This window comes from Marmota monax, unplaced genomic scaffold (assembly GCF_021218885.2).
Source record: "Marmota monax isolate L192 unplaced genomic scaffold, Marmota_monax_Labrador192_F-V1.1 WCK01_AAM20220418_F8-fsc00065, whole genome shotgun sequence".
In the NCBI taxonomy this organism is placed as follows: domain Eukaryota; kingdom Metazoa; phylum Chordata; class Mammalia; order Rodentia; family Sciuridae; genus Marmota; species Marmota monax.
Genome location: NW_026694038.1, coordinates 9710430 through 9721872, shown reverse-complemented (window position 1 = coordinate 9721872; position 11443 = coordinate 9710430). Strand labels below are relative to the sequence as shown.

Here is an 11443-nt window from a genome sequence, read left to right as displayed (position 1 = left end):
CCCAGGAGTGGAATTGCTGGTAATTTATGATTAGCCTTCTAAGTGATGGACAAACTTTTCCATTGTAACTGCACCATTTTACATTCCTACCAGCTATATGGGAAGGTTCCAATCTTTCCAATTATGTGAGGGTTCCAAAATTCTAACCAACAAGTATTTTCCTTTTCTTCCTCTTGCCCACCCTCCCTTTTCTTTTGCAGTACAGGGGCTAAACTCAGGCATGTTTACCACTGCTATATCCTTGGCCCATTTTATTTTTTTGAGACAGGATCTTGTTAAGTTTTTCATGTGACCTCAAACTTGGGATCCTTCTGGTTTAGTCTCCCAAATTTCTGGGATTACCTGTGTGAGCCACTGCACCCAGCTTATATTTTTCTATTAAAAAATTGTTGTCATCTTAGCAGGTGTGAAGTGGTATTTCATTGTGGTTTTGCTTTGTGTTTTGTAATGACTAGTGTTATTGATCATCTTGTCAAGTGTTTGTTGACTCACCTTTGGAGAAATGTCTATTTAAATCCTTTGATCAATTTCCACACAGACTACTTTTTAAATACAAAGGGGAAAGGGTAGTTTTACTATGAAGAAATGATGAAATGTATCATCACCAATAATGGAATAAACTGATATCACATCTTGATGTACTAAGATGGAAACATATCATCCATAAGTATTCCTGACAAATTTATTTATATGGAAACAGAAAATTCAAATTGAGAAGCATTCTGCAAAACAGTAGAATGAGATTCTTTAAAAAAGCCAATGTTATGAAAGAAACTCCCCTTTCTCCCCCCAAACACAAACAAAAACCCAGGGATTATTCTAGGCTAAAGAAGCTTAAAAAATCATGCCAACTAAATGCAATGAATGATGCTTGATTGCATCCTGGATTGGGAAAAAAAAATCAGCTAAAAAGGATATTATGGGGATATATTGAAAATGTGAATATGTATTAGTATTAAATTTTTTGAGTGATAATGGAATTCTTATTATGTAGGACAGAAGTACTTAGCGGTAGAAGGCAACAATGTCTACAAAAAACCTCAAATGATTCAGCAAAATAAACCATACACACATACAGAAAAGAAATGTGGAGAAATGTTAAAGACTGATTAAAATGTGTTAATGGCTGCTCACTATACTTTTCAGTAGGTTTGATAGTTTTGAAAATAAAATACTTGAGAAAGTAAAATCTCAATTCCAGCAGCATGTTTTGTTGGGCTTAATATCTTTAGAGTAAGATTAACCATTTGGTCGGTTAAGGAAACAGTTGTATAACCAAGGAGGGAGTTAATGATCAAGATGTTTATCTTTCAAAACTACTGTAGTTATTTAAAGAAACAAGAGAACACCGTGATTATCATTCTTGTGTCACTATCAACTTGATTCACATTTTTATTAGGTAGCCTGGTAAGGTGGAAAGTGGAACCACACAGGCCTGAATTTGGATCCTGGCTGGGTGAACTATTTAACCTCTCTAAGACTTAGTTTCTTCATTGCAAAATGGAGAAAATAACTACTTGGTGTGATTGTAAATTGTTATCACATGGTATTTACAACGCTGGGTTTCATTTAATGTACAGAAGCTTCATGCTACTTTCAACGCTATCTGCATCTTTTCCTTCATTAAACTCATGCCGTCGCTTGGGGTATGCAAAGGTGAAAGAAAATGACTTCTCCAAGGTCACACAGCAAATCAAGGACCCAGGTTTCCCAGCTTTTGGTCCAGTGCCCTTTCCACGCCCGCCAGAAGGGAGGAAGCGGCGCTCATGGGGATGCAAGGATGTAGAGGAGCAAAGGGAGAGAAGAGGCCGCGGGAAGAGAGGTGGTGTGAGACCCGCGGAGGCGCGGGTCAAGGAAGGGCGCATGGAGAGGCGTGCGGCGCGACCGGCCGGGGTGCGGAAGGGAGAGGCGGTGGCTGCAAAGGGAGGGTCGCGCGGGCAGGGGGCGGGTGCTTAGGGAGGCGGTCGGCCTGGGCCGGCCGCAGGGGCTCAGGAAGCAGAGGCCCGAGCCTTGGGCTGGGGAGGGGGAGACTGTGGGTGCAAGTGGACGCCAGTGAGTGTAGGAGGTGGCCACTTTTGCATAGGTGGGCCGACCGAGTGGGCGCGGGGCTCGGGGCAGGAGCGCGGCGCGGGGGTCCAGATCCCCCCCCACCAAGGGCCGGTGAGTGGGGGCGGGGCGGAGCGGGGGCGGGGCCGGCTGGGGGCGGGTCTTATTGGGCCCCCGCGGGAGCGGCGGCGGCGGCGGCGGCGCCTGCGCGGTTCCCGCCTCCTCCCGGCTGGCGGAGCTAGTGGAGGCTGCAGCCCGGCTCGGCTGGGCTCCCGCGTCGCCACTGCCGCCGCCGCCGCGAAGCCCCCCGCCCAGCTTCCGCCGCGTCAGGATGAGCTCCCGGAAAGGTGAGTGGCCCGCGGCGTTCCCTCCTTCCAGCCACGCGGCCCCTCAGGCCGGCCGGCCCGACCGTTAATGTGTGTCTTGTCTTTCCCTAGTGCTGGCCATTCAGGCCCGAAAACGGAGGCCGAAAAGAGAGAAACATCCGAAAAAGTGAGTCCACGCTGCGCTCATCCCCGGGCCCCCACCCCCGCCCTGTCGGGGGCAGTTCGCGACCGCGCAGAGGAAAGTTGCCGGGTTCTCCGGGTCGGCGGGCGGGCTAGTCCCCCGGGACGCCGGCGCTCGGTTCCTGCGCGCCCCGCGGGCGACCGGGGGGAGGGGCGGCGGGCGGGGGAGGGGCACCTGGGCCCGCGGAGCATCCCCGGAGCCCAGACCCCCCTGGCGGGTGGCTCAGGCCGTCGGAGGCGAGCGGGGAGGGGGTCGGTGAGAAGGCGCCGGGCGTGCGCGCCCCTCCCTTGCGCTCCCGGCTAGTCCGGGGGTCTCGGGCCCTTCCCGGGAGGGACCGCGGCTCCCGCTTTCTACTCCGGGTGCGGGCGTGAGGCGGCTGTGCGGCTCCCACCTGGACAACCCGGCCAAAGAGGAAGAGGACCCGAGTGTGTGAGAGTGTACCGCCTCCTCTTCCTCCTGGTCCCCGCCTCTCGGCCTTTCTACTGAAAACCGAGCTGGTTGTCAAAGTGGTTTGCCTCGGGCGTGTTCCTGGCGCGAGTTCAGCTCTAAGACCTGTGCGTTTCGGCGCTCGGGTTTTATTCGAAACTTTCTGCTTGGGTCGAGTGTGACTTAGTGCGTGGCGGCCGCGATCGGGTCTCCGGCTGCGCGGGGCGGTGGGCGTGTGCGCGGGCGGGCTGCCCTCGCATTGTGCCAGGGACTGGATCTGTAGCCTGGTGATATTTCAGAACGTGCCAGTGCCAGCCACCTCCAGCCTGGCCTCGCATCTTAGTTGGGCGGCCGCTGCCTGAGAAGCTTTTCCTGGAGAGCTGCTCGGAGACTGCAGGGCGCCTCTGGGTCGGCCCCCTTTCCTCTAGCTGAGTTCTTAATCTACCAGCATTCAACATTGTGACATCTTACTCAGTTTTGTAGTTTCGCTCTTTCTTTTGAGCAAGAAACCTGTGTGGTATCTTTGGTACTTTGGGAAACGATAGTCTAGCATCATTATCATCTTTAATAAAATTGTGAAAGCATTTCTGTTTGTTTCCTTTGGGGGGTACCCTGCAGCACTGCTAGACTTTTCCTTTTCGTGTTGGTTGATGCCTAGCTAATTTCCTATCCATGGTGGCATCTAGGAAAACTTTCAAAAGTCATTACTTATGTGTTAATCTTTTATGACTGGATTTTTTGTTTTTCATTTAAAACTAAGTATGAAAGTATTTTTAGGGGTTCACAAAATGTGAATATTAGTACCTACTTAAATATCTTTTAAAAAATTATTAGGGAAAAGCACCTGCTATTATTAAGTACTTGAAGGACCAGAGATTAAATATTAGACATTGAGTTCTCTCCGCTTTGTGCCCCCGCTTTGCGGTACTGGAGATTGAAGTCATGGGTGCTTTACCACTGAGCTACATCTTTGACCCCCGCCCCCTTTTAAAATTATTTTTTAGTTGTAGTTGGACAGGACATATTTATTTATTTATTGTGCTGAGTATCGAGCCCAGGGCCAAGCATGTGGTAGGCGAACACTCTACCGCCGAGCCACACCCCCTGCCCTGGCCCTTTTAATTTTTTTTTATTTTGAGACAAGGTCTTGGGTCTTGTGAAATTGCTTAGGGCCTCATTAAGTTGTTGACCAAACTTGAGGTCCTCCTGGAGTTATTGGGATTACTGGCGTGCAGCACTGCTTCTGGCTGGATACTGGATTTAAAAAAATATGTATTTTTTAGTTGTAGTTGAACACAATACCTTTATTTTGTTTATTTATTTTATAAGTATTTTTAATTTTTTTGGTAGACACTATGTATTTTATTTTTATGTGGTGCTGAGGATCAAACCCAGTGCCTCATGCAGTGGTAGGCGAGTGCTCCACCACTGAGCCACAACCTCAGCCCCTTTTTTATTTATTTTTATGTGGTGCTGAGGATCACACCCAGGGACTCAAACATGCTAGGCTGCTGAGCCACAACCCCAGGCCCTTGCCCCCAATTGAATTTTTAAGGTGTTGAAACAGTGGATTTGCTGGGCTCTGTGGTGCCCATGGCCTGTAATCCCAGCAGCTAGCTCTCAAGGCTGAGGGAGGCTGAGGAAAGATTGAGAGTTCAAAGCCAGCCTCAGCAAAAGCCAGGAGCTAAGCTACTCAGTGAGACCCTGTCTCCAAATAACATACAAAATAGGGCTGGGGTTGTGACTCAGTGGTTGAGTGCCCCTGAATTCAATCCCCGGTACCAAAAACAAAAACAGAACTAAACAAAAACAGCTAGTTATGAAATGAACTGGCTTGACTGCAAGGTAATTAGCAAGTAGAAGAGACCCACCCCAAATACACAACTGATTTGAGGCACTACCATTTTTCACTTGATTTCTTTGAAAAAAGACATTTAAGATAATTGCTTCAGACAGGGGTAGCTCAGTGGTAGAGTGCTTGCACTACATGTGCAAGGCTTGGGGGTCTATCCCTAGTATTCTCCCCCCTAAAAAAAAATTGCTTGATAAAATTTATTCATGTGTTCAATAAGTATTTACCTTAGGAAATTGTGAGAGAGATTTGAACAAGACAGCTCCTCATGAAGCTTATGTTTATGGAGATGTGGGAGAACCACAGAGGATGACAAATAAGAAAGATAATTTCAGATTAGGACTAGAAAGAAATTATTTTGGGGCACCTTCAGTAATACTTAGTGTAGACGACATTTGAATACTGTGCCAGTCACTGCTGATTGCTTATGTGCATTTATACTTAGTGAGCTAGGCATTAAGAAACAGGGACACAGTATTAACAACATGCCCATCTTTAGGTTGAGTCTAGGCAGCTTGGGAGCAGAGTTCTTATTCAACTCTGAGGAGGTGACATTTAAGTAGAAGGTAGAATGAGGAGATGAGAGTGTGGCAAAGGCCTGGGGAGGAGTGGGCTGGGACAAGGTTAGGGTGCCAGAGTGACTCAGAGGTAGATCAGAAGCAGGAGTTGGAGTGTGTAGAGCCCCATCGGCCATAGAATGCTCATGTTTGGGAGGGAAAGGCTCTGGTTCTTTTTTAAAAGAGCATTGACTGATATGTGAAGGATAGGTTGTGGAGATGGGAATTAGAAATAGAAATTGGGAGCTGGCCTGTAGGTGGGAAATGAGGTCACTTGCATTGGATGATGGAGTGACACTAGAGGGACTTCAGGAGACTTGTGGTCTTGAGGTATTCCTCACTTTACAGAGACAGTTCTGCCAGTTAAGGTTGCACAGCTTTGTCTGGATCAGAATTCAGCTCTCCTGATGCCTATCAAGTGCTTTTGCTTTTTGATGAAGTCTCCAGAGGAGAAAAGGAGTTGGTCTAATTTTAAACTATATTAATATTAATATGGTAAAGTAATTATGTGACTGTATGGGCTTGGTTTGATGCATTGTGATTTACTTTTTAAAAAAAAAATTAAATTTATTTTTGAGATTGGGTAATGCTATGTTATCCAGACTTTTCTTGAACTCCTGGGCTCAGGTGATACTCCTACCTAAGCTATTATTTTGTTTATTTAGTTATTACCCAGTTACCCAAGTAGCTGGGTGTATGCCACCAGGCCCAGTTCAGTGTGATCTACTTTTGTGATTTTTCTACTTGTATATGCAAGCTGGCTCATCATTAATTTTAGATCATTCAAGTCCATGAGCTTTATGAGTTAAGTCAATTCTTAGAGACTCTTTTTAATTGTTAGTAATATTCTCTATTTAGTTGAGCCAAAATTTTTAATTTTTGCAGTGCCAAGGATTGAACTTAGAGCCTTGCACATGCTAAATGCATCCATGTTCTACCACTGAGGAATACTTTCAACCCAAGTCAAAATTTAAATCTTGTTATATTGTTCCAGTAAGTTTATTTCGCTAATTATTAATAATACTATAATGCGAGTAGCAAGCAGCAGGGAAGTACTTTAGTGTCATTCAATCATGAATTTTTATGATTTAGCTAAATCTTACAGCTTGGTATAGATTTTTACCTTAGGGCATTTGAATATGTACATTAAAAAAAATTAAGGTTCATTCATTTGTTGATCCCCCAACACTCCCCCCCTCTTTTTGAGGTGTAGAAATTGAACTCAGGGCTTCATGCATGCTAAGTATGTGTTCTACCACTGAACTACATCCCCAAACACATAAGTCTTTTATTGAGATATAATTGCCATAATATTAAATTTATCTTGCAGTGAGTTGGGTGTGGTGGTATACTCCTGCAGTTTGGAGGTTGAGGTGGGAGCATCCCTTGAGTGCAGTGAGTTCTAGACCAACCTGGGCAACAAACAGGCCTAATAAGGTACTTTTTTAAAGCTACAATTCACTGAGTTTTAGTCCCTTCACAAGGTATGTATAGCTATAACTATTATCTAATTCCCTAAAGATTTTACCACCCCAGGAAGAAAGCAGTTACTCTGTTTCCTTTAACCACAGCAATCACTGCCTGCCTTCCTGCCTGCCTTTACTTTGCCTCCCCTTTTTCTCTTCTCTTCTCTTTCTTTCTTGAACTAAGGGTTGAATTTAGGCCCCCAGACATGCTAAGCTAATGCTGTACCACTGAGCTACATCCCCAACTTTTTTAAAAAAATATTTTTAGTTGTAGATGGACACAATACTATTATTTTGTTTATTTAGTTATTTAGTTTTTTTTATGTGGTACTGGGGATCGAACCCAGTGACTCACTTGTGCTCAGTTCTACCACTGAGCCACAACCCCACCCTTTTTTATTTTATTTTGAGATAAGGTCTTGCTAAGTAACAGGCTGACTTGAATTTGCCAGCTTCTAGCTTCAGTCTCCTAAGTAGCTGGGATTACCCAGCATATGCCACCATGTATGACTACTAATGTACTTGCTGCTTCTATGGACTTGCTTATTCTGGATAGTTCATATTAAATAGAATCTCGTAATATGTGACCTTGTATTTAGTTTGTTTCTTTAGCATAATGTTTTTAAGGTTCATCCTTTTGTAGCATGTTTTGGTATTGTATTCCTTTGTTTTGTCAAGTAATATTCCATTACATTGAATAATACCACATTTTGTTTATCAGTTCATCCATTATTAGGCATAGTATCTGTTTCAACTTTTGGGCTGTAAATTTACTTTTGAACTTCTTTTAAAACTTTTTATTTTGGGATAATTTGATTCACAGAAGTTGCAAAAATACTGCAGTATTTTCATTCAGCTCTCCTCCCATGGTGGTATCTTACAAAACATAGAATATTATAGACCAGAAAATTGAGATTGATACAATTTATTCTTTTTTTCTTTTTGGGTATTGGAGAATTAAACCCAGGGGCACTATACCATTGAGCCACATCACCAGCCGTATTTTATATTTTATTTAGAGACAGGGTCTTACTGAGTTGCTCAGCTCCTCACTTTTGCTGAAGCTGGCTTTGAACTCGGGATCCTTCTTCCGCAGCCTCCCAAGCTCCTGAGATTATAGGCATGTGCCATCATGCCTGGCACAATTTATTCTTTTTTTTTTTTTTTTTTGGTGTTGCTGGGGATTGAACCCAGGGCCTTGTGCATGCTAGGCAAGAAAAATTTTGTAGTTGTAGGTGGACAGAATGCCTTCATTATATTTGCTTTTTTAAAAAATGTGCTAAGGATCAAACCTAGCACCCCACACATGCCAGGCAAGTGCTCTGCCACTGACCCCAGCCCCTTATTCTGTTTTTTTTTTTTTTGCAGTGCTAGGTATTGTACCCAGGGCCTTGTGCATGCTAGGCAAGCATTCTACCCCTATTCTTAATTCAAGAACAACTATTTGTACTTTTACCAGTTTTTATATGCATTTCTTCCATGTATGTATTTCTATCAAATTTTATTATTTGTGTAGATTAGTGTACTCAAAGCTAGCAGGATGCAGAACTGTTTTATCACCACATAGAATTACAAGGGTCACTTGTAACCCTCTAATAGTTATACTTTCCCCTTAACCCAGCCTGTGGTGAGTGCTCTGTCACTATTGTTTTGCCACTTTGAGAGTGTTATGTAAACAATTATATGTAACCTTTAAAAAATTTTTTTTTTAGTTTTAGTTGGACACGATACTTTCATTTTATTTATTTATTTTTATGTGGTGCTGAGGATCGAACCCGGGGTCTTCTCTTTTTAGTTTTCAAGGAGCTTCAATAATGGCTATACTAATTTCCATTCCCAGCAGAAGTGTATAGGGGTTTCCTTTCTCCACATCCTTGTTAATACTTGTTACTTTTTTTTTTCCCCCCAGTAATGGAGCTAGAACCAGGGCCTCTGCATGCTAGGCAAGTGCTCTACCAGTGAGCTACACCTCAGCCTCTTTAAGTATTTGATAAAAACCCTCCTGATAGTGTGAGATGATATCTTCACTGTGGGGTGTGTGTGTGTGTGTGTGTGTGTGTGTGTGTATGTTTTCTCCTTTGGTACTGGGGATTGAACCCAGAGACACTTATTGCTGAGCCATATCCCCAAGCCCCTTTTAAAATTTTATTTTGAAAAAAGGACTAACTGAATTGCTGTGGCTGGCTTTGAACTTGGAATTCTTCTGCCTCCACCTCCTGAGTAGCTGGTATTACAGGTGTGTGCCACAGTGCTGGACCTTTCTTCATAAGTCTGTAGCCTTCCTTAGTTGTAGAAGCCTTATTACCAGCCAAGAGTAAAGGTAGAATAGCTTCATCTAGTTTCCTGGGGGGGGGGGGGGCATAGAATCATTTATGTAAATAGTCATTGACAGAGAATTTCTTCCCTTTTATGTTTTGGAGTTGTGTGTGTCTCCAAGGGAACTTTTCTGATTGAGTTTGTATCTTAAGGTATTTTATGTACCTTAGTATAAATTAGCCCTATTTATAAGTCCCCTCAATTTCCCAGTGAGAAGATTAAGATTAAAATTTTATGACAATTTGATTGTACAAAATTTATGGATGTAGGTGAAATAGCAAAATTATTCAACTAAGTTAGTTACAAATATACTGAAATTCACAAAGTTCTACCCTAATTTATTTATCTTTTAATTAATTTTTTTTGAGGAATGTGAACCAAAAATGTATTTGCTCATTTCTTTTATTGGAAGTACTCTTCAGTGACATCCTTGGCCTGAGATTCTTTGCCATAGTCCTAACCAGTACACAACCGCAACCAACCATTTACAGGGTTTGCTCTCCCAATCAGTTTTACAGAGGCCTACCCATTCTCCTAGTTGTCATCATCCTTAATTAGGTTGATTTGGTACTCAGAACAAAGGGTCTCCACCAATTTGACATACATGGGCTCATTACAGTTGGATGCAAGCACACAAAGATGGTCCTGGTGCTTGTTTAAGGCTTCGGCAGCTTCTTGAATTCCACGTGTAAGGCCTTTGTGGATGAGGGGTGGTCTTTAGCACCTCTTGTAAAGCAGTATTGACGTCCATTGCACCTCCAGCAGCAATGCCTTCCTCTGCATGGCGGTGTCTATCCTAATTTAGAAAGCCCACTTTTGTTTTATGAAGATGTTTTATTCAGATCCCCCACCTTTTTTTTCTTTTTGGGTGGTGTCAGGAATTAAATCCTGGGCATCCTGTATGCGAGGAAAACATTCCACAATTGAGCTACATACGTCCGACCCTTATTCTGACATTTTTCATTTGCAACATAAATGATTAATATCCTTAGTAATGCTTTTTGAATCATTTAAATGGCTTTGCACTTTATTTTTTAAAATGGTAAGTTTACAGAAAAATACAAAGAAAGCACATGATACATATTTCAGTCCATACTGCTAGGAGATACAGCATGTCTTGAATCCATACATGATGTTGATACTAGATATTTTTCATTCTCTCTCTCTCTCTCTCTTTCTCTCTCTCTCTCTCTCTCACACACACACACACACACACACACACATATTGTTGTAGTATTGGGGATTGAACCCAGGGGTGGTTTAGCACTAAACTAGATTCCTGGCCCTTTTTGTGTTTTATTTTGAGACAGTCTTGCTAAGTTGTCCAAGGTGGCCTCAAACTTGTGATTCTCCTGCCTCAACCTCCTGAGTGGCTATGTTTACAGGTGTGTGCCACTTTGCCCTTCTATGTTTTATATATCTTATATTTTTGCAAATTAAGTGTTTACGAAACAATGGGAGAGTTTTTGCTTTCATTTATTTTGTGGAGTTTGTTACTCTTGCAGTTTAATGAGTAACTGGCTGTTTTAAAGTGATTTTAGAAAAAAGGCTAGTGTACAGCATACCTTGGTCATACCTTGGGGAGTAGTTTCAAAAATGTGTTAAGTTTACCGCCACTTTTAAAATTGGTTTTGCTGGGTTGCTGTCTCTAAGTCCCCCACATTTGTATTGATTTAAGTGATTTCAGACTTGAGTTTTTTGAACTTTGGAGCATTTCTCAGCCGAGGACTCCACCAGGCCATGTTCCTCTAGGGATATATGCTCCCTTTGTTACTCAGGGCACAGTTTATTTTACCATCAGCCAGCATAGCCATCACTGCTGTATTCCAGTTGTTTATTTCTCTCTTTTTTGTCTTTATTGTATTAAAAAATAAGATGATTGAGGGAAAGTTCTATTATAAGAAAAGCTTTGTAAAGACTGGAATACTAGGAAACTTTTATTCAAGGGGTAATTTTTTGGAAAAAGATATTTTAAAAATATTTTTTAGTTGTTGGTGGACCTTTATTTTATTTATTTATTTATAGGTGGTGCTGAGAATCAAACCTAGTGCCTCACACATGGTAGCCAAGTGCTTCACCACTGAGCTACAACCCCAGCGGCGGCTAGAAAAAGATCTTGACTTATCCTGAGTTCTTACTTAGTAGATAAATCTTAAGATATGTGGATGTTTTGTCACCTGTGTTTTTATCAAGTTCTCCATTAAATATCTTTATAGTTAAATGATTTTGCTAATGTGCTTAAAATTAATAAGTGGTTTGTCAATTCCAGAGTG

General features: G+C 42.7%; 1 protein-coding gene and 1 pseudogene across 9 annotated transcripts in view; one reads left to right on the top strand and one right to left on the bottom strand.

Annotated features, from left to right (window-relative positions):
* Positions 1–1746: 1746 nt before the first annotated feature.
* Positions 1747–11443, top strand: part of Srpk2 (SRSF protein kinase 2) — a 215953-nt gene continuing 206256 nt past the window's right edge. For 2 of the 9 annotated variants that reach the window (XM_046464183.2, XM_046464179.2), the window contains exons 1-2: positions 2264–2393; positions 2484–2538. In XM_046464183.2, coding sequence (XP_046320139.1) covers positions 2378–2393; positions 2484–2538 — 71 coding nt within the window. In that variant the 5' untranslated portion in view covers positions 2264–2377. Of the gene's footprint in view, positions 1894–2151; positions 2161–2263; positions 2394–2483; positions 2539–11443 lie in introns of those variants that run through there. The other 7 variants (XM_058585503.1, XM_058585504.1, XM_046464178.2 and 4 more) reach the window with 7 other exon arrangements.
* LOC124106512 (small ribosomal subunit protein eS12-like) lies at positions 9564–9945 on the bottom strand (annotated as a pseudogene).